Below are 23,655 nucleotides of genomic sequence, written 5' to 3'. Positions count from 1 at the left end.
TCCATTTCCCATTTTTATCGGTTCTGACAAATTTTGTTTCCCTTATTTTTTGAAAATTTGAACTGCTTTTTTTCAGATGTTTTTCCTAGGATACTTAATCTTTGCTGCTAGCACCGTGATGATTGTATCAGGTATCTGGAGAATCTTAAGGGAGTATGGGACCAAGAAACAGAACGAATATGAGCAAGTAGGTTTTAAAATCGAATCGAAACGTATTTTTTCTCTGTTTGATATGTAAACGATGGATTATTCTGAATATTGAATTGTATTTTTTACAGATTCCTCTTCAGTGGGATTACGACGACTGTATGTGGTATGACCCGGAAACAGCTGGAAGTCTTCAGTCACTGATGGAAGAGGTGTGTTTTTTTAAAAATTATTTTTTGTAAGAGCTAGCTCTTCCATAGAAGAATAGCGAACTGCAAAGCTGATTTCGATCTACCCTGAAAATAATTTATGTGAAGCATGATGTCAGAATTTTCAATTTGATCTCATTGAGATTCAAGACGATTTTAATGATTTTAATGATTTTAAAAAGTTAATTAGTCGTTACAAAACCCTGTATAAACCTTTTCCGATAGAAAATATCCCATAAAAACCAATTTTCAAAGTTTATTACAGAAAAATGTATCTCTTCTTTTAATATTCAGCATTTTTAGGAGTTACAGCACCAGTTTTCCTTGTTTTGTATATAAAAAATTTGGATTTTACTTTCTGTAAATAGATTTTAGAATCAAAAAACATTGCAAAAATGTGATTTATTACACTTTTAAAAAATGCTCTCAAAAAAGTGCATTGAAATAATTTTTATTTCATTTCAGGATCCTATGCAGAACAATGAAATGTTCGATGACTTTTGAGAGAAACATTCGACCCACGCAACACGCAACACCTCGCCACCAGCCATCAATTTTTTTCTTTATCTCATCTTTTTCAATTTTTCAAATTTGATAAGTTTCATTTGTACACCTCCATATCTTTGATTTTTTTAAAATTATTTTATTTTTCATGAATAAATTTTTTTTTAAACCGATAATTTTTGTGAATTAATTTCTGGAATAGATTCTTCTGGAAACTTTCAGCTGAGATAGTTTTGATAAACAGAAGGAATATCCGTGTTTTGTTTCTTATCACGTTTATCCAATTCATATCCACTTCACGAAACACTGCTTGTCTGATTTCGCTTCAAAAGATACATCAGCCTCGTTTCCTCGAATATGATTCAAATCTCCCTTTTTCCCGCCTTGTCTACACGGTCTCCCTCTTTTTTTTTGTTTCTCCCACCTTTTCTCTCGAGCTGTCACAACTGGCATTGAATGATTAGTGAGAGTGGCAGAGGTCAATGAGAATGAGATGTTCCGCGAGTTATTGGTTTTTGAGCTCTATTTTTTTTGAACTTCTTATATTTTTAATATTTTTTTTTGCCGAACTTCATTTTTTCGATTTTGAACTCTTTTGAGGGGGACACCGATAAAAAATTTTTATTGCATTAATACAGTACCGGACAAAAAGAAATCAACTTTTAGTTTTACGAGGGTATCTCGAAAACTATGAGAGCTAGGACTCTGAAATTTTTTATGTATGTTTTTGAAAGGCTCAGAAATATTCCAGAAAAAATATCAAGACCGCAGACACCATATCAGACGCGTAATTACAAAAATTGAGAAAAATGGAATTTCGCTTAACAGGCAACAGTTTCATTAAACATTACAAAAAAACAAAAATCACTTAAAAATAAAGCGGGAATAAAATGAAAATAATTTAAAACTTGGTTGGGTAGCCTTTGTTGTCAATCCGGCCTGGCAGCGTCGAGGCATGCTATCAATCAGAACATCAATTGTCGACTGTGGGATCTGCGACTAAGCATCTTGAAGTTGAACGAATTTCTGGTCCGCGTTGGAGGCAAATTTTCCTTTGAGGCGTCTCACCAGCTCCTCCCAGAGTGGTTCGATAATATTCAAGTCGGGACTTTGGCTTGGCCAAGGCAGAACGTTCACATGACGCCGATTGAACCAATTCCGAACATGCAAGGACGTATGTTTTGGGTCGTTGTCCTGCTGATAAGTGAACGACCGACCGATGGACTGACGAGCAAATGGTCTCATATGATTCTCCAAGATCGATTCATATTGGAATCTATCCATTAGACCCGAAATGCGGACTAGAGGTCCCATACCGTACGCCGAAAAACATCCCCAAACACAGATCGATCCTCCACCATGTTTCATGGTTGGCGTTTGGTACTGGGGCGAGTACCTGGTGCCTACCGGACGTCTGATTACGAGAAATTTTGATCTTATTCGACAGCATATGTTTCCATACCCTATCATTTTTCTTTCTGCTCACTCCACGTTTTATATTCAATCTTCAGTATACTCATTCTTCAGATAATTCTTTGCCAACATCTCAACGTCTCCTCCTCTTCACTATGGCAACCGATACATCAGAGTGAGCTCAAGAAAAATTACTTAATTAAAATTTTTTCTGATTTACAGTACTTCCTGTAATGATCAAAATCAGCCTTCTGCTCCAATCGTCACTAATCATCGAAAAAGGGCAATGAGTGCAGCGGATCATTTGGTTTCGTACACACCATCTGTGCCAGACGACATCCCTTCCCTGAAAAGAATCGTAACAGATTTCGATGATGTTGAGGATCATTTAATTTACTCATTTTGCTAATTCCAAACTAAACTTTACTCTCATTGAATTCGCTAACTCAAAATTAAAAAAAGAATTCCAATAAAATAAAATTTTAAAAATCCAGAATTTTCAGAAAATTCAATGAAAATTCAACTTTAAAATTATCCTTACAACATTTATGATTTTCTGGGCGATTCAAATTTCAAAATATTCCTGATCAAACTAATCTTTTTCTAGAATTGACCGCGATCGTCTGAAAGCTCTTGTCGTGGTTCAATCAAAAGGATCACCCTTCAAGTACGTCTCGAGCGATCGTGTTGTAGTTGTCGACAGTTTTAAATCTTCTCTCCCTTACTCCAGCCATGAAGGACGGCGAGCCGAGAAGAAAGGGAGCCTAGAACTTGAAAAGAGCTACCTTGGAGCCGGGATTCCCACTCGAAAGTTCAGCGCTGCTGATCAGGCAGCCTATGGAAGTGACCAAACCACGGAATGGGTTATTCAGGATGGTTGGATGGTATGGTGACTTTGAAATTTGTATTCCAAGTTCAACTATAAGCTTTTCCAGGAACCAAATGGGACTGACGCATCTGTGCTGTACCTTGGATGGACCCCAGAAACGATCGATAAAGTCGCGCTAAGTTTGAACTTCATTCCAAAGGAAGGTCTCCGAATAGCGACAATTCGGGACAATTTTTTGGAAAAATTGCGGAACAATAAGAGAGAACATTTTTCGTCAGCATCCATTCTGAACGAGATACACCCAAACCAAAAGGTGCTTAAGGACCCTACTCATATCTATTGGCTCTACAAAGATCTGAGTTTCTACCACACTGAGCATCACACCGATTACGGTTTGGGTGCTGTTTTCTATTTTTGTTTTCAGCAGAATATGAAGGCGCCCCCGAAGTTTTCCGTGAGTTCTGTCCATCTATTTTGATTTTGATTACCTGATTTGCCTTTTTTTTCCAGTATACCAATGTCAACGTTCTACGGGAAAACGCATATCACAGGTGCCTCGGACGAAAGGCCAACTTGAGCGTTTCAGCTTTCAACCCTCCAGCCAACCAATCAGGATTAACCGCATGCTCCAACAAACGACATTGCAAATGCGCCTTCAGAGTGTTTGACAAACTTTTCGAAATATTTAGATACTCTAAAAATAGAAGATTTTCGATAGACGTCCTATAATCTTTTGGCACTCAAAACAGACTCATTTCCTAGTTGGCTTACCTTCGCCACTCGAACTCAACTGTCTTCGGACTATTTTTTAAATTTTAATTCTAATGACGTTTTTATTTTTTGATACCTTTTTTGCTCTCGAAATGCAGTAGCGGTCACTAAGATATACCAGAACGTTTTAAAACCTCCATGAATGCAAAGTTCTTCTTCTAGATCTGTTTTGTACTTTTCCAAATTTTCAAAGTGATCGGACACTTGACAGCCAAGTTTCAGATCACTGAAAATGGTCAAGTTCAACTGAAAACACGTTTCAAATTTGCCGTACGCACTCTGAAAGAGCGCCACAAAAACAGTCAACTTTGACTCAATTTATCTCCATTCCTGTGAAAGATATAAAAAAGTTACCAACTGACAAAATTTTTATCATGCTACCATAAGAATGTTTTCACTAAAGATGATGGTTTGTGTGATACGCTACCAGAGTGTTTACGGTATGCATTAGACGGTCACTTTAAGAATTACTTTTGGAATTCAAATTCCAAGGAACGAAAATAGTGACTAGTAACAATTCGACGTTGTTTTCAGGCCAGAACCATATACAATGCAACTGAAAATGGATCCAGCGGCATTCTCCACCTCCAGCATGACACTGCTGGTTTTCTCGATGTATTGAAATACCAATACAGCATACCATGTATTGCGGTGGAATGCTCGGATGCTTGCGGCTGTGGAGATGACTGCCCAAACCGAAGACTTCAGCAGGGCAGCACACCATCATTTGCTGTTGTCGACGGTCCGCTTAGTTTTGAGCTCTTCGCGATGGAGCCAATTCTGAAAGGACAGCTGTTGTTTGAATACATCGGCGAAATGTTGATGTTGAAGCCTGAAAAGATTCCTTCGGCACCCAAGAAACCAACAGGAGTGGGAAAAGATTGGTCAGCCACTACAATAGGATTTTGCCTGGAGGATGGCATGAAGGAGAGTATGCCAGACATCCATGAGGAGTTCGATGAGCGATCGGAGTTCAAAGACACGGAACGGAAGCAGACATATGATGCCACGTTCCGTGTGATGGATACACAGATTATTATCTGTGCCCAATACCAAGGGTCAGTTTTGAATTTTGACTTTCTTGTTGAGTTTTTAGATTCTTAAATTTGTGGATTTACAGAAATTTTTTTTTCACTAGTTGTAACATAAAAGAAGATATGAATTTTCAGAAACCTTGCGAGATTCGCGGGACATTCCTGCACCCCTAACTCTGCGATGATTGAAACGCACAGTCGCAGATTCGAAGAAGATCCATTAATTCCGAGAATAGCTGTATATGCTATAAAGGATATTGATGTTGGTCAGCGAGTTCGAATTAGGTATTATCTGCCCGAAAAAATGCTTCCAACCGGCAGTAACGATGAAATCCCTTGCAAGTGAGCTATATTATTGTTTTCGAATGACTCTATTATTCTGTTTCATCACAGGTGCCGCAAAGGATGCAAAAATGTCCTTCCTTCAACCTATTCTGCGTCGACGATGCCTCTCTAGGATTCACTCTCGTTTTCTCTTCTTACTTTATATGTTGCTACACATTATCCAAATTCATAAGTTGGTCAGTTTTCTTGTTTCTCACTATTGGTTCTTCTTTTGAAATGATTCTCATATAAATTCCAAAGACTTTGTTTCTCCTTGTTCTCACACCATGATTTCTCCGAAGTTTCCAAAGATTCCCCCAAATCCAATTCGATCCTCGAATTTTGTTTTTTTTTTCAAATTTTCTATTCTCACTTATTTGTTGACTAATGTTCTTTGTTCCAATTTTGTTTTACATGTTCGGTTAAATTGAAATAAATGGATGTGTTTTTTTTCTACTCCGCCTTAATGTTTCGAAGATTCTCAGAATAATTGTTATAGAAAATAAATTCATTCCTCTAAAACACAAAAATAATTCCTTCGTCCGAAATTGTTTGCCACAAGCAAGACACTATGGAACTCGAAAGAAGATTAGAGCGTCAAAAACTGGCTGTCTAGAACGGAACATCTGTTGGAGGTCGCTTCCCCCAAGTCAAAAAGACACCTAGTGTGTTGTAGAGGAAGAGACATAGACGGTGAGAGTACGCGACAACACAATGCAAGACAGTGTCTCATTACGCTACCCGCCACACACACAACACCACTCATTTTTTGTACGTAGATCGGGTAAGAGTGCGCCAAGACGTGAGACGCACCAGACACACTCGAAGAACCTTGGAAAATCGATACACTCGAAATTTATCATCAAATTTTGCGCATCTTCAGCAATCGATTCGAAGAAGTAAGCCGAAAAAAGGTTAAAGGTAATTTTTTTTTGTAAAATTTTGAAAAAAAAATGTAAAAATGTTATTCTTTACGAAATAAATGCACATTGAGAGCGGATATCTCGTTGAATTTTTCTTAAAAACGCAAGATCGAACTACAGTATTATGTGAGAATAGGTTAACATTTATTGTTCTATTTTCTCAATTTATCGATGATTTCTTCATCGTTTTTCAACAATATTAAGCATTTTAACTTATTTTCTCAGATTTATGTACATTGAACATTGAAAAAAACAATGAAAATAGTCGAGAAATTGAAAAAAAAGGAAAAAATGTTGAGTCGAAGAATACTGTATCTTCGAAGAGAAATCAAAAGCCGAGAAAAATTTGCTCAACTTCTATTACAGAAAATGCAAAAATGTTTAATCTTCCATGTTTTTCAGATGTCCGATGAGGAAGAATACGAAGTTGAGACTGTTCTACATCGAATGGAATTCGACGCTCTTTTGCAGAATGCGCTGAAGTCAGAAGCGGTTTTTAACCCAAACTCCGTGAAGGATGGAATGACTAAACACTCCAAGTACGCATATCTCGTCCACTGGAAAAATTTCCCATTTGAGCAGCGGACATGGGAGCCGGAAGAAAACTTGCGAACGGATGACTCGGTTCCAGAAGCGTTGGCAAAATTCTACAAATCTAATAATTATCCCAACACATATGAAGAAATTGACAAGGACTATGGAGCTAACATGTGGGATGATTTGATGGTCGCTTGGAGAAAAGTTGCCGATTATGAGTATCTGTATAGTCCGGATGAGAAAAGAGAGAAGAAAGAAGCGGAAGAAAGAAAAAAGCGAGAAGAGCAAAAGAAATTGGAAGTGAGAAAGAAAAAAATTGCGGCGCGAGCAGAATCGGAAGCTCCACAAAAGAAGGAAAAACGACGAGTCATTATTGAAAGTGATCCTGATGAGCAGAATGAGACGTCTCGCAAAAAATCGGAAAAATCGAATAAAAGGGCTGCGAGTTTGGCTGGCTCAACTGAAAGTGCTAAGAAACAGGTACGTCAGAGAAATTACTTTTTATCACTACGAAAAGTTAAAATTACTATAAGTTTTTTTTTGAATTTTGCAGAAAAAATTACAGCTGCTAATCATGAAAAAATTCGGTATGACAGTCCTGGAGCAAAAATTCAGAATTTCTAAAATCTAGTTCTGTAGAAAAAAAAGCTTTAATACGTTTTAAAAAGTGAATTACGGCGTTTTACTTTCTGGTCTTTTTCCGAAAAAGAGAAGATTCTAAAAATCCCGATTTTCATGGTTTGTTAGAGAAAAATTGTATCTGATTTCTTCTTTTTGAACTATCCTGAGATTTCCATAGCTCAAAATAACCGCAATTGTTTTGTTTCGTATAGAAAAATTTTTGATTCTTTCGATTAAATTGTTTTAATATCATTATACATCGTATAATTGCAATTTTGTTAAGAAAATCAAAAATTGAAAGACTACACAGGTACACGTTTCATGTAACAAACCTTGAAAAGTGGCATTTTTTGAAATATTTTTATGGAAAAGAAAAAAGTACTACTTCTTAGTTATTTTTCAAGCTCAGCACGATTTCGGGCGTGCCGTCATTGTTTACTGCTCTTCTGTATCCCCCGCAACTCTAAGAATGAGATATTTTGCTCTTACAGATATTGCTTTTCCCATAAATCACTTTTCCCTTTTCTTCTTTATCCTCCTACATTATTTTGATGCATACATGTAGAATCAGGGCCCGGCGGGCCCGGGTTCGTCAAATTTGAAAAAAATTGAAATTTCAGAATTTTTTTTGTAAAAAAAATTATTTTTTATGGACAACTTTGTCTTGAAAATTTTTTAACTTGACAGAAAAATCGTCCATTTTTTCAGTTGACCCGAAAATTTTTTTGAAAAGATCTGAAAACCCGGCCGGGCCCTGAAAATTCTGAAAAAAATCCGGTCCGGCCCTTTGCATGCATGCTTCAATGTTAACTCCACCCACTTTATGATACTATAGAAGCCCTCCGGGCTTCTTATCTTTGTGTGTGTGTGTGTGTGTTCATATCCCAATAAGCCTAAGAAGTGGTGCAGCCCAAATAGGATTCTAAAAAATAGTGTTGAAATTTTATAAAATAATTTGTATCATCGAAAAAAATTAATACTAAAAATTCTTGTCTCCAAGACTGTCACATCGATGTTCAAGTTCACATTTTTAGTTCGACTTGATATTATAGCTTACATAAATTGACGTATTTACAGAGATCGGAATCAGTTCCACCAGCTGTGCCACTCAACAAACCACGTCGGATTGCACCTTCACAGCCGAAGGTTGCAGAATTCAAAAAGCCGTACGACAAACACCCAGTTGTTCAAAAAAAGAAAGATCCCGGTCAGTTTGCCAAGGATATTCAAGAAATCAAAGAAGAAATGAAGAAACTCCAACTAGAGCTCAAAGAATTTCCGGTAAAAGTGGAGGGAGTCAGACCAACACGACCATTCACAGCTGCTCTTTGGAATCTCAAATTCCGGCGTTGTCGCTCAGCAGAAAGTCTCAACAACTTCTTTTTCAAAGGAGCCGAGATTGAGATGTTTGAAGGAATTTGGATCGAGTCAACCTTGTCAATAAAGATCACCCGGCCTCGATAACGAGATTTTACGAGAATGACATGAAGAGACTGAAGCCGAAACCCAGAGAAACGCAAGTGATTGCTGTTCCAGAGGAAGATGTTCAAGAGTACAAACAGTTGGTGGAGGAAAACCAAAAGAAAATGGAACTAATTTCCCATCCCTTCAAAAAGCAGCTGGAACCACTACTTCCAGAACTCGTCAAATCCTATAGCAAGGATGACACTGATCGATTCAAGACGATTTTCACGGAAAATATTCCAAATGATCCAAAATACGATCCGCATCGTTATGCTCTGATTGTCTTCATTATCTCGTATTTCGATCATCGAGAGTGGAATGCAGATCCAAATGGAATGTCGATTGTCGAAGCGAAGGAGTCTGTCAGCTGGTTGAAAATTCGAAAGCAGAATCCATTGTGCTGCAAAAATCATCGAAAATGCGCCTGGATGAAATTGTTCATGGAGTTGGTGCCGAGCAGATTGAGATTCATCGAGACGTCGAAAAAAAGATACAGTGGACGTGAAGGAGGTATGTCGATAATTGTACAGATTTTTATACCTTCTTATAAGTGTAATAATCTGCTATACTGTAAAAACGTAAAATTTCGAATTTTTTAACTTTCGCTTCACTTGGAAATATTCAAAAATTAGGAAAATACCGAAATATGATTTTTTCTTCAATTTTCAGTATAACACAAAAAATTTTATTTTCTGAAACGCCCTAGAAATTGAGAAAATCGTCTTTAAGAATTGCTGTTTTGCACTGAAAAAGCGATTTTTCGTACTGAAACTGATATAACTTGGCTGAATCTGCCAAGCGGCGTCAGGATAAACTATTTCTAACAAATTCTGAATTTTCATAAGATTCTGGGTTTACAAGGCATTGGCATTCTCTTGTTATTCAAAAGAAAAATTTTCAGATGATGGACCATTCCGCTACGATGTCTACTTCCATTGCATGAAGTATGGTGCCGAGTGCCAAAAACGACTATTCTTCATTTTTGGAAAACCAGTAAACCGTCGACAGAAGCTCACTGCCAAGTTCAACGTGGATGGAATGCATCTTCTTGCGGTTCAATATGGCAATATCCAGCGCATCGCACAGTATATGTCGATGGGTGGCGCCGACATCAATGCTATGGCCACTTTTCTCCCAACAAAACAAGTTTTCCGCCTGGAAGAATACTTGAAATACTGGATCGAGAAAAATGCCAAGCAAGGAAACGTCCATCCAATTCATGCGGACTATTATCAGGATCTACTGCTCATGATTCGAAGGACATCAGGATCTCTCAGCTTGTTCGTGAAGTCTAGAGTTGAGGAAATTATTGCGAATCGATTGAATATGGGATGGAAAATCCATAGTGAGTATTCTTCTTTAGATAAAAAATTAGATTTATCTTATTTCAGTGGATCTCACCTACCCGCACATCCTTCGTTGTTGTCCACAGAGCAACATTTCAAATGGAGGCGATGACTGCCATCAAGTTCTCTCCTGCCTTTTTGCTCCGCTTGGAATGGCGCTTTGTGATGGTATTCCAGATAAAGGAAATGTTTATGGAGTGAACATGCACAAGGTGAACAAGTTGCGAGATGATCTTTCTGAGTTTCGTCATATTGTTGGAAAGAAGGAAGGTCGCCTTGTTGTGGCCTTGTATCGAATTGAAGTTGATTACAAGGCCAATGTTACGGATCAGTACGCCATCCCAACGTTCAAGCACATCCAGAACAATGAAGGATACATCATTGAAGGACTGAAGTAAGTTTATTATACCAAAACAAAATATATAACAGAAAAAATTCCTAAATCCTAATTTACAGTCTCATCCGCCAACAAGAAGACCCGGAAAAGGAAGACATCAGCCTGATTAATTTTCTACCGTTAACAACTCCCGGATCGCTCTACTTCTGCATTGAAAACGAGAGTGTCGAAAAAACGCTCGTCGCTCCTGGGAATGTCTTCATTGAGCTCGTCGGAAAGTTTGAGCAGCCAGCAACTTTCGTGGCTCAAGTCTTCTTCATTAGTAAAAATATCGACTAACACAGTACTTCGTACTCTACTCACAGTACTCTTGTACTCTTGTACAGTACTCTTGGACCCGCTATCACTTCCATTTATTGTCCCACCATAGGTTTCAAGCTTCAGGATCTCTTTCTAAAAAACCGATCTTCCCTATTGAATGTATTTTATGTGAAATTTCTATCACTTCATTCATTCTCATATTCCTCTTAAGTGCACTTAATTTGCTATTTGATTATTGTCGTGATTTGAAAAAAAAACAATAAAGTTTATTAAAGCTACCTCACAGTCGTTATATTGCGCATCAAGTAATACACACTCCATCAAATCATCGCCATGGCTCAATCCGTCCCACCAGGAGACATCCAAGCTCAATCAAACGCCAAGATCGTCTTCAATGCTTCATACGACGACAAGCACCACATCAAGGTTATCAACCTGTCTGCCCGTCGTATCGGTTGGCGGTATGGAGACCACCAATATGAACCAGATACCGTATCAGCAAAAATAGAAGCTTGCACTATTCGTGCATTTCAAGCTCAATTATCTCGGTTCCTTTAAAAGATATTCGAAAATTTCATCTGATAAATTATTTGAGACACTATCACCACTTTTCAATCAATTGACAGTGTTTTGATATCTCTCTTAGGAACCGAGATAATTGAGCACGAAATCCACATTTCCTGATTTGTTTTGCATTCCAGAAATTATATTACGCAAAATATAAAGTCATGCGATTCGATATTTTTCTTTGTAGTTTCATCTCAGTTTCCCTCAATTTTTCATTCTTCTTCAGAAAATTTTCATGAAAAAAAGGATAAACCGAAAATTTATCAAAAAAAACACATATAATATATTCCGTCCTTTCTCTGGTTCTCAAAAAAACCCCGTATTTGTTTTATGAACGTTGCCTTTTCCTCTTCCACACCTCTCGTATTTTTGCTTTTTGATAGTTTACACCCCTCGTTCTTCTTTTTCTCGGTGGGTTTTTTTTTCAAATTTTGACTCGAACTTTTCCTTGCACTTTGAATCTTCTCCTTCCGGTTATCACCGGAAGAGGTGGATCCTCAGTTATTCTTAGTGAGGAAATGAGGGTTCGTTAGTATGAGCTTTATACCTCCATAAGAGCAAAAAGTCAATGATTTTTTATTCAGCTTCATCGTCAAGGGACGTTTGCTCGTTTTTCTAACAATAGTGTGAGAATCAACTATTCAAAAGCTCAGAAGGAAAACCTTGAAAACACAATAGTCTGTCAATCTTTTTTTTGAATAGCTGACTATAAAGTTTTTTGGCGAGAGTTTCGTATTTTGACTGTACTTTATAATCGCAGTTGGTGTTTTTTCTATTCGTACTCCAGAATATTTATGATTTCCCGTTCCTCATCTGTCCCTCATACTTTTCCGATGCATCATTAATTGAAAACACTTCTAGTGACTCAAAGTAAATGAACAAAAGGATCCATTTCTAGTCTCATCAGTAGAGCGAGAATGAACCTAAAATTGTTAGTACTAGCATCAAAACCTAAACAGAGAAAATTTTTACGAGAAAGTCTAGATTCTGAAAACGCTGCTAGATTTCTTTAAATATTTTGATTTAATATGAGCTTGGTATCATTATGTAGTTCTTTCAGTTTAGTTAGAATGCAGAATTTTTTAATGGGGAAATAAGCCTAAAACTTTTAGCATTTTTTGTGCAATAACAATTCAAATTTGAGTTTTTTCTGCTTTGCGCGAGTTGTGCTCGTTTGTCAGAAGAGCGCGTTTGTTTGAAACACTCAACGACTCAGTGTTGCTCTATGTATAGAGATCGCCATCAATTTTTTGGAAAGAAGAGAAGGGATGCCTCTAGATTTTTCTTGTGACAAGAGGATCTGAGACTAGAAAAGGGCAAATAATGATGTGAGTGCAGTGACAAGATGGATTGACGACTGACACGAAGAGTTGGTTTTTTTCTTTGGAAAAAATCTCACTAATTAACTTTCCCATGATCGTCTTAGATTCCATCCTGCCCAACTTCACTAATTCATGTGTTTTTATTGAGGTCATAAGTCATAGAAGGTCACTCTATAGTTGCGCTTTGAGCTCAATTTTCTAAATTTCTGTAACAGTGTCAAAAATCAGAAATTTTTAAAAGTATTGGTGATACTTTGAGAAACATTTTATCGGTTGACAGAATTTTACAAAGTTTTCATATTGAACATTTTTGAATTTCGGAAAGTGCGGAAAATTGAAACTAAAAATTTTGGAATTTCGGAATTTTGAAAAAATTCATTTTCGAATATTTGCAATTTCGGAAAATTCCGTATTGATAATTTTGAAGTTTCGGGATTCCATAATTTAATTTTTCCATCACAGAAGCGCGGAAAATCAAAAAATTTCGGAAGTTCGAAATAATCCGATTTTTAAAGTTTTGAAATATTCTACTTTTTGAAATTTCAGAACTTTGGTATTTTGGAATTTCATTTTCCCAAACACTCACACTTAGTGGAAAATTGACCAACACATGTATAATTCACACAAAACATTAATAGTAGTTGCGTTCGAGACCTATGCCTTCGATATACCGTAGTCCTCAAACTCTAATTTTGAAAGTATCTTCAGAAATATTCCTATCGAAATTTCATCACGAAAAAATTGCGTTTGAAATATTCCGGTCCAAATTTTCGGAATTTTCTAAATTCCGAATTCCATTCTAAATATCTCTGGTTTTTTCAGACTATCATCTCACAGAGAGCGTCCTCAGATGTCGTCTCCAGATGGTCTTTCTGAATTTTCACTAGAACAATTACGTGAACTACGGCTAGTGATAAGAGAAGAGCTGGAAGAAATGGAAAAAACTGTGAAGGAAGCCAAAAAAGAATGTGAGCGTTGCGAGAAGGATTACAATGGGGAACTTCATAATGGGTTGAGGTCCCGTTTGGGTTGTAGTCCCATTGAAGATCTCCAAATCAAAAAGCGTATTGAAAAGAAGGAAGAAAAATATGAAAAAACAAGAGCTGCTTTATTCGAGACGGAGCTGCTACTCGAAGGACACCAAAAAGACTATGAACATGTCAAAGAACTGATAAAGCATAAGAAGATTATAATTGAATCAACAGGAGAAAAAGACAATGTTCCGGACAAGGCAAAAACAACTGTTCGTTCAAAGAGGTGAGATAATTTTGTGGTCTTTTTTTTATGACTCACGTTTTCAGAGATGCTGATTCAAAAGTTACAAAATCAGCAGCAAAACAACTAGAGGATGATTATCCAGTTTTTTCGATACCCAAAGAAAGGTAATACATCATTAGTATGTAATTGATGGAGCAATTTTACAAATCCAATTCTTTCAGTCGCCAGGAAGCTGCATCATCACCATCAAAATCTCTCAAACACCCGGAACGAAGAGAAAAATCTAGATTCTCCCAAAATACATCCTGTCACCGAGAAATCGTATCAAGTTCATTAAAATCTCCCAAGGACCAGGATCTCAAGGAACAGGAACAAAAAGAAAAACATAGATCCTCCCGAGTTGATTCAAGTGTATCTATGCGCAGACAAGAATATGGTACGTTTTCCAAACTATATCACTAAAATAAAAAAAAAGAATAAATTCAACAAAAAAAAATAGTTTAAACATATCAGAAGACGAAGAAGAAAAAGAGGAGCTAAACGTCCGTGACCAACGTGATGAAAGAAAAGATAGAGAAGGAAGACGAAGACGAAGCCGAAGCAGAAGTAGAAGCAGAAGCAGAAGCAGAAGCAGAAGCAGAAGACGCGAAGATAGGGAAGAGTATGAGCACAAGGATAAAAGGTACTAAAGCTAAAATACCATAAATCTTGTAATAGAAAATCCCCTAACTTTTAACTTTGAACCGATGTGTCTCGGTACCTGGCAACGAATTTGAAAAATTGTCACCTGACAATTTCTTTATCATAATATCATAAACATCATATCAGTTGACCACTGTTTCATATGTACATACACAAATTGAAATAATTGAGCTTAAACTTGACAGCGTGAGGGCCTTCTATTACAGGTTTTACGGTATACGTGTAAAATTGGAATAGCATCGTTACAGATATCGATCTTCTAGAAAATCGAAAGTGCAAGCGGCACCTATGCCAACAACGGTATGGTCAACAAAAAAGAGAATGACAAGAGGTAAATTATATTAAAAAAAAAGAATTCAAATAAAAACTTTTCGTTTCAGAGAATTTATTTCAAGAATGGGAGCGCCGTGCACCACTTCAACCAGTAGCACCATGGACGACGACATTCTTGGGAAAATTATTACTGAACAGGAGGGAAAAACAAATCCTCATTTAACTAACAAAGTCGTGGAGAAAAAGTAAATAGACGAAAGATTACAAATTTTCATTGACATCATTATTTTGCAGAACTCCAAAAGCTGAACCACCTGCAGTGATCCCATCAGCACAGCTAGTTCAAAAGCAGCCTAAAACTGCCCAATTTGAGAGAGAAGTCCCAATTGGGAGAGAATTATTTGTCCCAAAAACTAAGGAAGAAATCTTCATGGCCAGTTACAGGATTCCCATGAAGAAAAAATAATCTTTAACTCTACGTTTTTTCTTTTCTATTTTATTGAGATTCAGAATATAATTTGGTTAACACTTTATTTTCAAGAACTTTAACTTTTGGGTTCAAGGTAATTTAATCATTACACATTAATAAAGTCATTTTTCCTTTAACATTTTTTGTTTTATTCCGAAATTGAAAAACAAATCCCTTGCAATTTTGAATAAGGCGGGAGATCAGGATTGGCTGCACAACAGGACACTCAGACCCATTAACGTTTGAAATTCCACAATCAGCTCGTTATTTAAATGACTTTTAATTGAGGCAGTTACGATTGCAAGTCAAAATTTGAAAACAGTATATCATGAATCTAATTTTCGTTTTTTAAATTAATTTCTCTGATGAACCAGTCATTGGATGTTTGGTTTGAAATCCATTTCTATCAAATTGCTCTGATTCTAGTAAGTGAGATTCGGAGATTCTAAAATTCTGAAATTCTGAGATTCTGAGATTCTGAGATTCTGAAACTCTGAGATTCTGAGATTCTGAGATTTTGAGATTCTGAGATTCTGAGATTCTGAGATTCTGAGATTCTGAGATTCTGAGATTCTGAAATTCTGAGATTTGAAGATTCTGAGATTCTGAGATTCTGAAATTCTGAGATTTGAAGATTCTAAAATTCTGAAATTCTGAGATTCTGAGATTTTGAGATTCTGAGATTTTGAGATTCTGAGATTCTGAGATTCCGAGATTCTGAGATTTGAAGATTCTAAAATTCTGAAATTCTGAGATTCTGAGATTTTGAGATTCTGAGATTCTGAGATTCTGAGATTCTGAGATTCTGAGATTCTGAGATTCTGAAATTCTGAGATTCTGAGATTCTGAGATTCTGAGATTCTGAGATTCTGAGATTCTGAGATTCTGAGATTCTGAGATTCTGAGATTCTGAGATTCTGAGATTTTGAGACTCTGAGATTCTGAGAATCTGAGATTCTGAGATTCTGAGATTCTGAGATTCTGAAATTCTGAGATTCGGAGATTCTAAAATTCTGAAATTCTGAGATCCTGAGATTTTGAGATTCTGAAATTCTGAGATTCTGAGAATCTGAGACTCTGAGATTCTGAGATTCTGAGATTTTGAAATTCTGAGATTCTGAGATTCTGAGATTCTGAGACTCTGAGATTCTAAGATTCTGAAATTCTGAGATTCGGAGATTCTAAAACTCTGAAATTCTGAGATTCTGAGTTTCTGAGATTCTGAAACTCTGAGATTCTGAGATTCTGAGATTTTGAGATTCTGAGATTCTGAGTTTCTGGGATTCTGAGATTCTGAGACTCTGAAATCCAGAAATTCAGATATTCGAAAATTCGGAAATTCAGAAATTCATAAATTCAGAAATTCAGGAATTCAGAAATTTAGCGATCTAGAAATTCAGAAATTCAGAAATTCAGAAATCAAAAGTTACTGTAACTAGCTGATCTTCCTGCTTATTATTTTCTCATTCGTCCATTTTTCAGCATCACATCATTTTGAAAAAACCGAACCAGTATATCGAAAAATTATTTCGAAATTTTGCTTTGATTTTCGGAGAACCATAACTATTATTTTGTTGTTTAGGACTGTTGAAACATTGGAGAATATGAGTCACTATGGATTTCTAAATTTCTTGTTTTCGATTCCTGAGAGGGCGTTCCCTCGTTGTGATATTGCGCTCTGTGTTCCCTATGAAAAATCATTCATCCCATTTCCCCAGCTGCAATGAACGGTTTTTAGTGAAATCTCCTCTCTTGACATAATTTCTTTTTGTGCACATCTGTCTACTGAAAGAGTGAGGTTAATTGAGAGGCTCGACCCCTGTACGCGCTTTTTAATACTGTGGTATCTCATTTCTGAGTTTCAATCGCTATGTCCTTTTGGGTTATACGATTCTCATCAATGCCGTTTTGAGGTTAGACTTGTCCCTTTTGATGCATTTTCGAGCTATGCCGTTCATTAAATATTAGTTAGCTACAGATTTTTATGATTGGAAGTTAAGTCAAAAAGTTTTTATTAGAAAAAATTTTCTCTGTAACAGTGAAATTTTATTCAACTTACCGTACTTCCTCTGAAAGAAGCTAGCTCAGTTATCCTGTTCGAGCTCAGTTATCTCGATTCCAGTAAAAGATATCAAAATTTTGTCAACTAACAATATGTATGATATCATGATAAATTCTTGATCAGTTGACCAATTTTAATTATCTTTCATAGGACCCGAGATGAACTGGCTCAAAGTTGACAGTAGGGGGTTATGTTTACAGTTTCTAATATCTCGAAATGTTCACTTAAATTCAGTTCTGAGTCATTTTCATTTTTCCAAAAGCATTTTTGATGCGTCATCAAATCTCGTCATTTCATAATTTTTTAATCGAAAAAAAAATGTTTACGATTATATACCACCCAGCTGGTAAAAGGTCGACCCAGCAAATGTCGTGTCTAGATACTACGCAGCTGGAATAGTACCGCAGCTCCCAATCTTTCATTTCCATTTGAACTTGCTCATTTTTTACATTCCTCACAACACTTTACCCATTTTTCAATTAGTGAACTTCTATATTTTCAGCATGGAATTAGCCAAACTGAACATATTAGCTGCGGCTATTGATGAAGCACATGCAGCAAATGATGCTGCCATCCGAGGTGCAGAAACTGCTGAATCGATCAATCGGAAGTTTCCGCAAGATGCTCTGAAACGCCTCGCTTCTGCTGCCAGAGAATCTGGTCAGTTAGCCAAAAGCAAAGGAAGTGAGCTTTTGGAAGTGATGTCCCAGCTGGCTACTGACATCGATGCTGATGATGATGCCTCAACTCAAAGGGTCCAAACTCTTCTGGAGCAAACTTTAGAGGCAGCGGGGATCGCATGCCAAGATGGTTTATGGGCTACACAAATGGCTGAAGCAGCGGTGGAGGACCCGAAATTCCCTAAGATTAGACTCTCAGAATCTCAAAGAGCAAAGATATCCAACATTCAGAGTTCTGAAGATCGAGTGGCGAAGGTAATCTTAAACACTTTACAATATTTAAGAAAACATTATTTTCACAGGAAGCTGCTGAATACGAAAGGTTGTTGGCTGCCTGTTGGGAGAGACATGATGGAACACCTCCAAGACCACCGGCACCCAAGAAATCTGATGTTAAGGTGAGTGAGCACATTACAATTTTAGAAAATTTTGGTTCTGATTACAGAGAGCAAGAACTCCTTGGATTCCATCGAATGACCCTCTTCCGGAAGTTCCTTCGCAGGCGGATCAATCGATGAATGAAAATGAGACACCAAGAACTATCAATCAAAATGCCTTCAATTCTCTTAAAGTTGTAGCCGATGAACACACTCCCATGGAGGTAATGTACCGTAAACACTCTAATAGGAGGCTATCCTATGATTTCATTTCGAGCTCAATTATCTCTATTTCTAGAGATATCGGAAATGGGTTGACTGATAAAATGTAGTTAGTTTCAGAAATCTACCATCATGGCTATTTCAACACTCTCTCCGGATTCAGGAATCGCGACAGCTTCTACAATTTCACCGGCTTCAACTTATCTGTCTTCTCCGCCAGCTGTGAAATCGATTGCCTTCACAAGCGATTGGGTTGTCAAGAGCTCACAGCGAAATTCTGAGGATTTGTCAACTAAAACTGGAAACGCTGCAGTCCCATCCAATCTATTTTCTTTTGGACATACTCATCAAATTTGGCCGAAATCTGAAAATAAGAAATTAAGAAACCAATTGGATTTAATCAACGCCAGAGGTGGAATCAATTCGAATGTCGCAAAGTCGAGAATTCCATGTGCTACACATTTTATTGAGACAATCATAGAGGAAACTTTAAGTGGAGAGCTCAACAAAGGTCTCCAGGAGATTGTTATTCTTAGCAAACGTAGATCTCGAAAGGCGTCTAAAAAGGTCTTGGTTACAACTGGCACAAACAATAGAGACTGTGAAAACGATTTGGGTCTTGTTACCATGTCTTCTATCACGACTTCTTTAAAGATGACATTATTCTCGGAGGCTACAAACTCAGGAATCGGTAAGTTTTCTCTATCTACAGTATCGGAAAATAAGAAGTAGAAAAACATATTTCGTAGTTGATATTCGGCCAATTTTACGGTTTTCAGGAGTCAGGGCCAAGTTTGCGATCACTTTGAAAATCTTGGAAAATGTGAAACAGACCCAAACTGAAAAATTTGCGATCACAGAATTTTTGAAAATCCCTAATTTTTCAGCTATTCACAGATATCTGAAACACATCAGTTTTTCACGTTTTCATTACAAAAGCAGACTAAAAGGAGTGTTTTCAGAAATTTTCAAATAGCTGAAAACTAAAAATTTTCTAAAAATTCTGTGAATGCAAAGTTTTCAATCTAGGCCTGTTTTACACAATCCAAAATTTTCAAATCAATTGCTGACTTGATAGCCGAGCCTCAGACTCTTGAAAATCGTCGAACTAGCCAAAAATCAATTGAGAATTGCGTTTTTTGTATATTTTATTGACCGTTACTCTATCTCCACCATGTAAGTATAATATCTTTTCAGGATAAAGCTCAAAATGAAGTCATTGGCAGTGAAAACAAACCGAGAGCTTCTGAAGTTCAAAATACAAGCCCCAAAGGACTCTATGAATCTTTCTTTTTCCTCAAAAGTAGAAATCCAACTAACTCCACACAATCAATCATGTCCATGGTACCTAAAAAAGCTCATGATGTCTCCAGTGAGAGAAATTTGGAAGTTGCAAGTTTGAAATCTGCCGTCGCATCTTCATCGGACTCAGGGAATCCAGCAGTCGTCCACAACAAAGCTTCTATTCTGAAATGTCAAGAATTTGTATGCCCAGTTATGACATTTGTGTCACTGGTAATGGATAAAACTATTTCTCCGAGTGCGGCTACTGAGACCATCGAAGTGGAAGTTCAAGAAACACCAATTCTACAAAACCCAAGATCACAGTCTCCTGTTCAAGACAATGCCACAAACGCCAGGACGTCTCAAAGGCCTGTCATTTTCTGGAAGGCACTGCAGGAGAAGTCTGATGACATCCAATTTTCCAAATTCTACAAAGCGCGTAAAAGACTTCAAAAAACACGAGCGTTGAAAAATAAGAATGTTCAGTTTTTTGTCGATACTGAGCCCGTGGAGCAACAAGTTGAAGGAGAATCCAGCAGCAAGCTAGATATGGATTCGAATATTGTTACAACAAGTATTGTGTGGTATCATCCTCATAAATATTTTATTTTTTTAAATTTCAGTGCCCAATGTTCCAAAATCTACAGCTTCTGACAACGGCAGTCACAGTGGAACAGCTGGAAATGGTCCATCTTCCAGTTCTCAAGGAATAATCTGCACCTCAGCAGCTTCAACACTTCATTTGGCTCCTAAAGCCTCTCCCAGAACTTCTATTCTAAATAATGTGGAATCACGCGGAACCACTACCAACAGTAACGAGGAGCCAGAGTATGTTTCATTCCTATAGAATCCACAAAAAACTTTTCAATTCTAGAATGGCTCCAAACCCACTCCCACGCAAAACAGCTTCTATTCTAAAAAACGTGAAATCACGCGGAACCACTACCAACAGTAACGAGGAGCCAGAGTATGTTTCATTCCTATAGAATCCACAAAAAACTTTTCAATTTTAGAATGACTCCAAACCCACTCCCACGCAAAACAGCTTCTATTCTAAATAATGTGGGATCACGCGGAACCACTACCAACAGTAACGAGGAGCCAGAGTATGTTTCATTCCTATAGAATCCACAAAAAACTTTTCAATTCTAGAATGGCTCCAAACCCACTCCCATGCAAAACAGTTTCTATTCTAAATAATGTGGGATCACGCGGAACCACTACCAACAGTAACGAGGAGCCAGAGTATGTTTCATTCCTATAGAATCTACAAGAAAACCTTTCAATTTTAGAATGACTCCAAACCCACTCCCACGCAAAACAGCTTCTATACTAAAAAACTTGAAATCACGCGGAACCACTACCAACAGTAACGAGGAGCCAGAGTATGTTTCATTCCTATAGAATCCACAAAAAACTTTTCAATTCTAGAATGGCTCCAAACCCACTCCCACGCAAAACAGTTTCTATTCTAAATAATGTGGGATCACGCGGAACCACTACCAACAGTAACGAGGAGCCAGAGTATGTTTCATTCCTATAGAATCTACAAGAAACTTTTCAATTTTAGAATGGCTCCAAACCCACTCCCACGCAAAACAGTTTCTATTGTAAATAATGTGGGATCACGCGGAACCACTACCAACAGTAACGAGGAGCCAGAGTATGTTTCATTCCTATAGAATCTACAAGAAAACCTTTCAATTTTAGAATGACTCCAAACCCACTCCCACGCAAAACAGTTTCTATTCTAAATAATGTGGGATCACGCGGAACCACTACCAACAGTAACGAGGAGCCAGAGTATGTTTCATTCCTATAGAATCTACAAGAAAACCTTTCAATTTTAGAATGACTCCAATCCCACACCCACGCAAAACAGTTTGTATTCTAAATAATGTGGGATCACGCGGAACCACTACCAACAGTAACGAGGAGCCAGAGTATGTTTCATTCCTATAGAATCTACAAGAAAACCTTTCAATTTTAGAATGACTCCAATCCCACACCCACGCAAAACAGTTTCTATTATAAATAATGTGGGATCACGCGGAACCACTACCAACAGTAACGAGGAGCCAGAGTATGTTTCATTCCTATAGAATCCACAAAAAACTTTTCAATTTTAGAATGGCTCCAAACCCACTCCCACGCAAAACAGCTTCTATTGTAAATAATGTGGGATCACGCGGAACCACTACCAACAGTAACGAGGAGCCAGAGTATGTTTCATTCCTATAGAATCTACAAGAAAACCTTTCAATTTTAGAATGACTCCAATCCCACACCCACGCAAAACAGTTTCTATTCTAAATAATGTGGGATCACGCGGAACCACTACCAACAGTAACGAGGAGCCAGAGTATGTTTCATTCCTATAGAATCCACAAAAAACTTTTCAATTTTAGAATGGCTCCAAACCCACTCCCACGCAAAACAGTTTCTATTCTAAATAATGTGGGATCACGCGGAACCACTACCAACAGTAACGAGGAGCCAGAGTATGTTTCATTCCTATAGAATCCACAAAAAACTTTTCAATTCTAGAATGGCTCCAAACCCACTCCCACGCAAAACAGTTTCTATTCTAAATAATGTGGGATCACGCGGAACCACTACCAACAGTAACGAGGAGCCAGAGTATGTTTCATTCCTATAGAATCCACAAAAAACTTTTCAATTCTAGAATGGCTCCAAACCCACTCCCACGCAAAACAGCTTCTATTCTAAAAAACGTGAAACACGCGGAACCACTACCAACAGTAACGAGGAGCCAGAGTATGTTTCATTCCTATAGAATCTACAAGAAAACCTTTCAATTTTAGAATGACTCCAATCCCACACCCACGCAAAACAGTTTCTATTCTAAATAATGTGGGATCACGCGGAACCACTACCAACAGTAACGAGGAGCCAGAGTATGTTTCATTCCTATAGAATCTACAAGAAAACCTTTCAATTTTAGAATGACTCCAATCCCACACCCACGCAAAACAGTTTCTATTCTAAATAATGTGGGATCACGCGGAACCACTACCAACAGTAACGAGGAGCCAGAGTATGTTTCATTCCTATAGAATCTACAAGAAAACCTTTCAATTTTAGAATGACTCCAAACCCACTCCCACGCAAAACAGTTTCTATTCTAAATAATGTGGGATCACGCGGAACCACTACCAACAGTAACGAGGAGCCAGAGTATGTTTCATTCCTATAGAATCTACAAGAAAACTTTTCAATTCTAGAATGGCTCCAAACCCACTCCCATGCAAAACAGTTTCTATTCTAAATAATGTGGGATCACGCGGAACCACTACCAACAGTAACGAGGAGCCAGAGTATGTTTCATTCCTATAGAATCTACAAGAAAACTTTTCAATTTTAGAATGACTCCAATCCCACACCCACGCAAAACAGTTTCTATTCTAAATAATGTGGGATCACGCGGAACCACTACCAACAGTAACGAGGAGCCAGAGTATGTTTCATTCCTATAGAATCTACAAGAAAACCTTTCAATTTTAAAATGACTCCAATCCCACACCCACGCAAAACAGTTTCTATTCTAAATAATGTGGGATCACGCGGAACCACTACCAACAGTAACGAGGAGCCAGAGTATGTTTCATTCCTATAGAATCTACAAAAAAACCTTTCAATTTTAAAATGACTCCAATCCCACACCCACGCAAAACAGTT

The 23,655-nt window shown here is 37.4% G+C and overlaps 5 protein-coding genes across 5 annotated transcripts; 4 read left to right on the top strand and 1 right to left on the bottom strand.

The window, feature by feature from the left end:
* Positions 1 to 76: 76 nt before the first annotated feature.
* Positions 77 to 5,253, top strand: Cbr-set-25 (the record flags this gene model as incomplete). Its single annotated transcript, XM_045240724.1, has 7 exons — positions 77 to 187; positions 279 to 359; positions 2,372 to 2,448; positions 2,881 to 3,157; positions 3,209 to 3,556; positions 4,408 to 4,931; positions 5,043 to 5,253. The coding sequence occupies 7 exons, from the start codon at positions 77 to 79 to the stop codon at positions 5,251 to 5,253; spliced, it is 1,629 nt and encodes a 542-aa protein (XP_045094239.1).
* A 1,303-nt stretch (positions 5,254 to 6,556) lies between these two features.
* Positions 6,557 to 10,798, top strand: CBG10226 (the record flags this gene model as incomplete). The annotated part of the gene is made up of 6 exons (XM_002631917.1): positions 6,557 to 7,171; positions 8,390 to 8,718; positions 8,823 to 9,286; positions 9,678 to 10,121; positions 10,168 to 10,516; positions 10,579 to 10,798. The coding sequence occupies 6 exons, from the start codon at positions 6,557 to 6,559 to the stop codon at positions 10,796 to 10,798; spliced, it is 2,421 nt and encodes an 806-aa protein (XP_002631963.1).
* Positions 10,799 to 11,113: 315 nt separating this feature from the next.
* CBG10225 lies at positions 11,114 to 15,185 on the top strand (the record flags this gene model as incomplete). Its single annotated transcript, XM_002631916.2, has 5 exons — positions 11,114 to 11,241; positions 13,492 to 13,926; positions 13,971 to 14,051; positions 14,109 to 14,323; positions 15,157 to 15,185. 5 exons carry the CDS (start codon positions 11,114 to 11,116, stop codon positions 15,183 to 15,185), a joined length of 888 nt encoding a protein of 295 aa, XP_002631962.2.
* A 568-nt stretch (positions 15,186 to 15,753) lies between these two features.
* Positions 15,754 to 16,824, bottom strand: CBG10223 (the record flags this gene model as incomplete). Its single annotated transcript, XM_002631915.1, has 2 exons — positions 15,754 to 16,312; positions 16,820 to 16,824. The coding sequence occupies 2 exons, from the start codon at positions 16,822 to 16,824 to the stop codon at positions 15,754 to 15,756; spliced, it is 564 nt and encodes a 187-aa protein (XP_002631961.1).
* Positions 16,825 to 17,896: 1,072 nt separating this feature from the next.
* CBG10222 lies at positions 17,897 to 23,453 on the top strand (the record flags this gene model as incomplete). Its single annotated transcript, XM_045240723.1, has 25 exons — positions 17,897 to 18,328; positions 18,376 to 18,471; positions 18,519 to 18,674; positions 18,793 to 19,363; positions 19,452 to 19,624; positions 19,870 to 20,530; positions 20,580 to 20,784; positions 20,831 to 20,923; positions 20,970 to 21,062; positions 21,109 to 21,201; positions 21,249 to 21,341; positions 21,388 to 21,480; positions 21,527 to 21,619; positions 21,667 to 21,759; positions 21,807 to 21,899; positions 21,947 to 22,039; positions 22,086 to 22,178; positions 22,226 to 22,318; positions 22,365 to 22,457; positions 22,504 to 22,596; positions 22,782 to 22,874; positions 22,922 to 23,014; positions 23,062 to 23,154; positions 23,202 to 23,294; positions 23,342 to 23,453. 25 exons carry the CDS (start codon positions 17,897 to 17,899, stop codon positions 23,451 to 23,453), a joined length of 3,987 nt encoding a protein of 1,328 aa, XP_045094240.1.
* Positions 23,454 to 23,655: the final 202 nt, after the last annotated feature.

Source organism: Caenorhabditis briggsae (genome assembly GCF_000004555.2).
Source record: "Caenorhabditis briggsae complete genome, chrX, whole genome shotgun sequence".
NCBI lineage: Eukaryota > Metazoa > Nematoda > Chromadorea > Rhabditida > Rhabditidae > Caenorhabditis > Caenorhabditis briggsae.
This window is presented reverse-complemented; position numbering and strand designations above follow the sequence as displayed.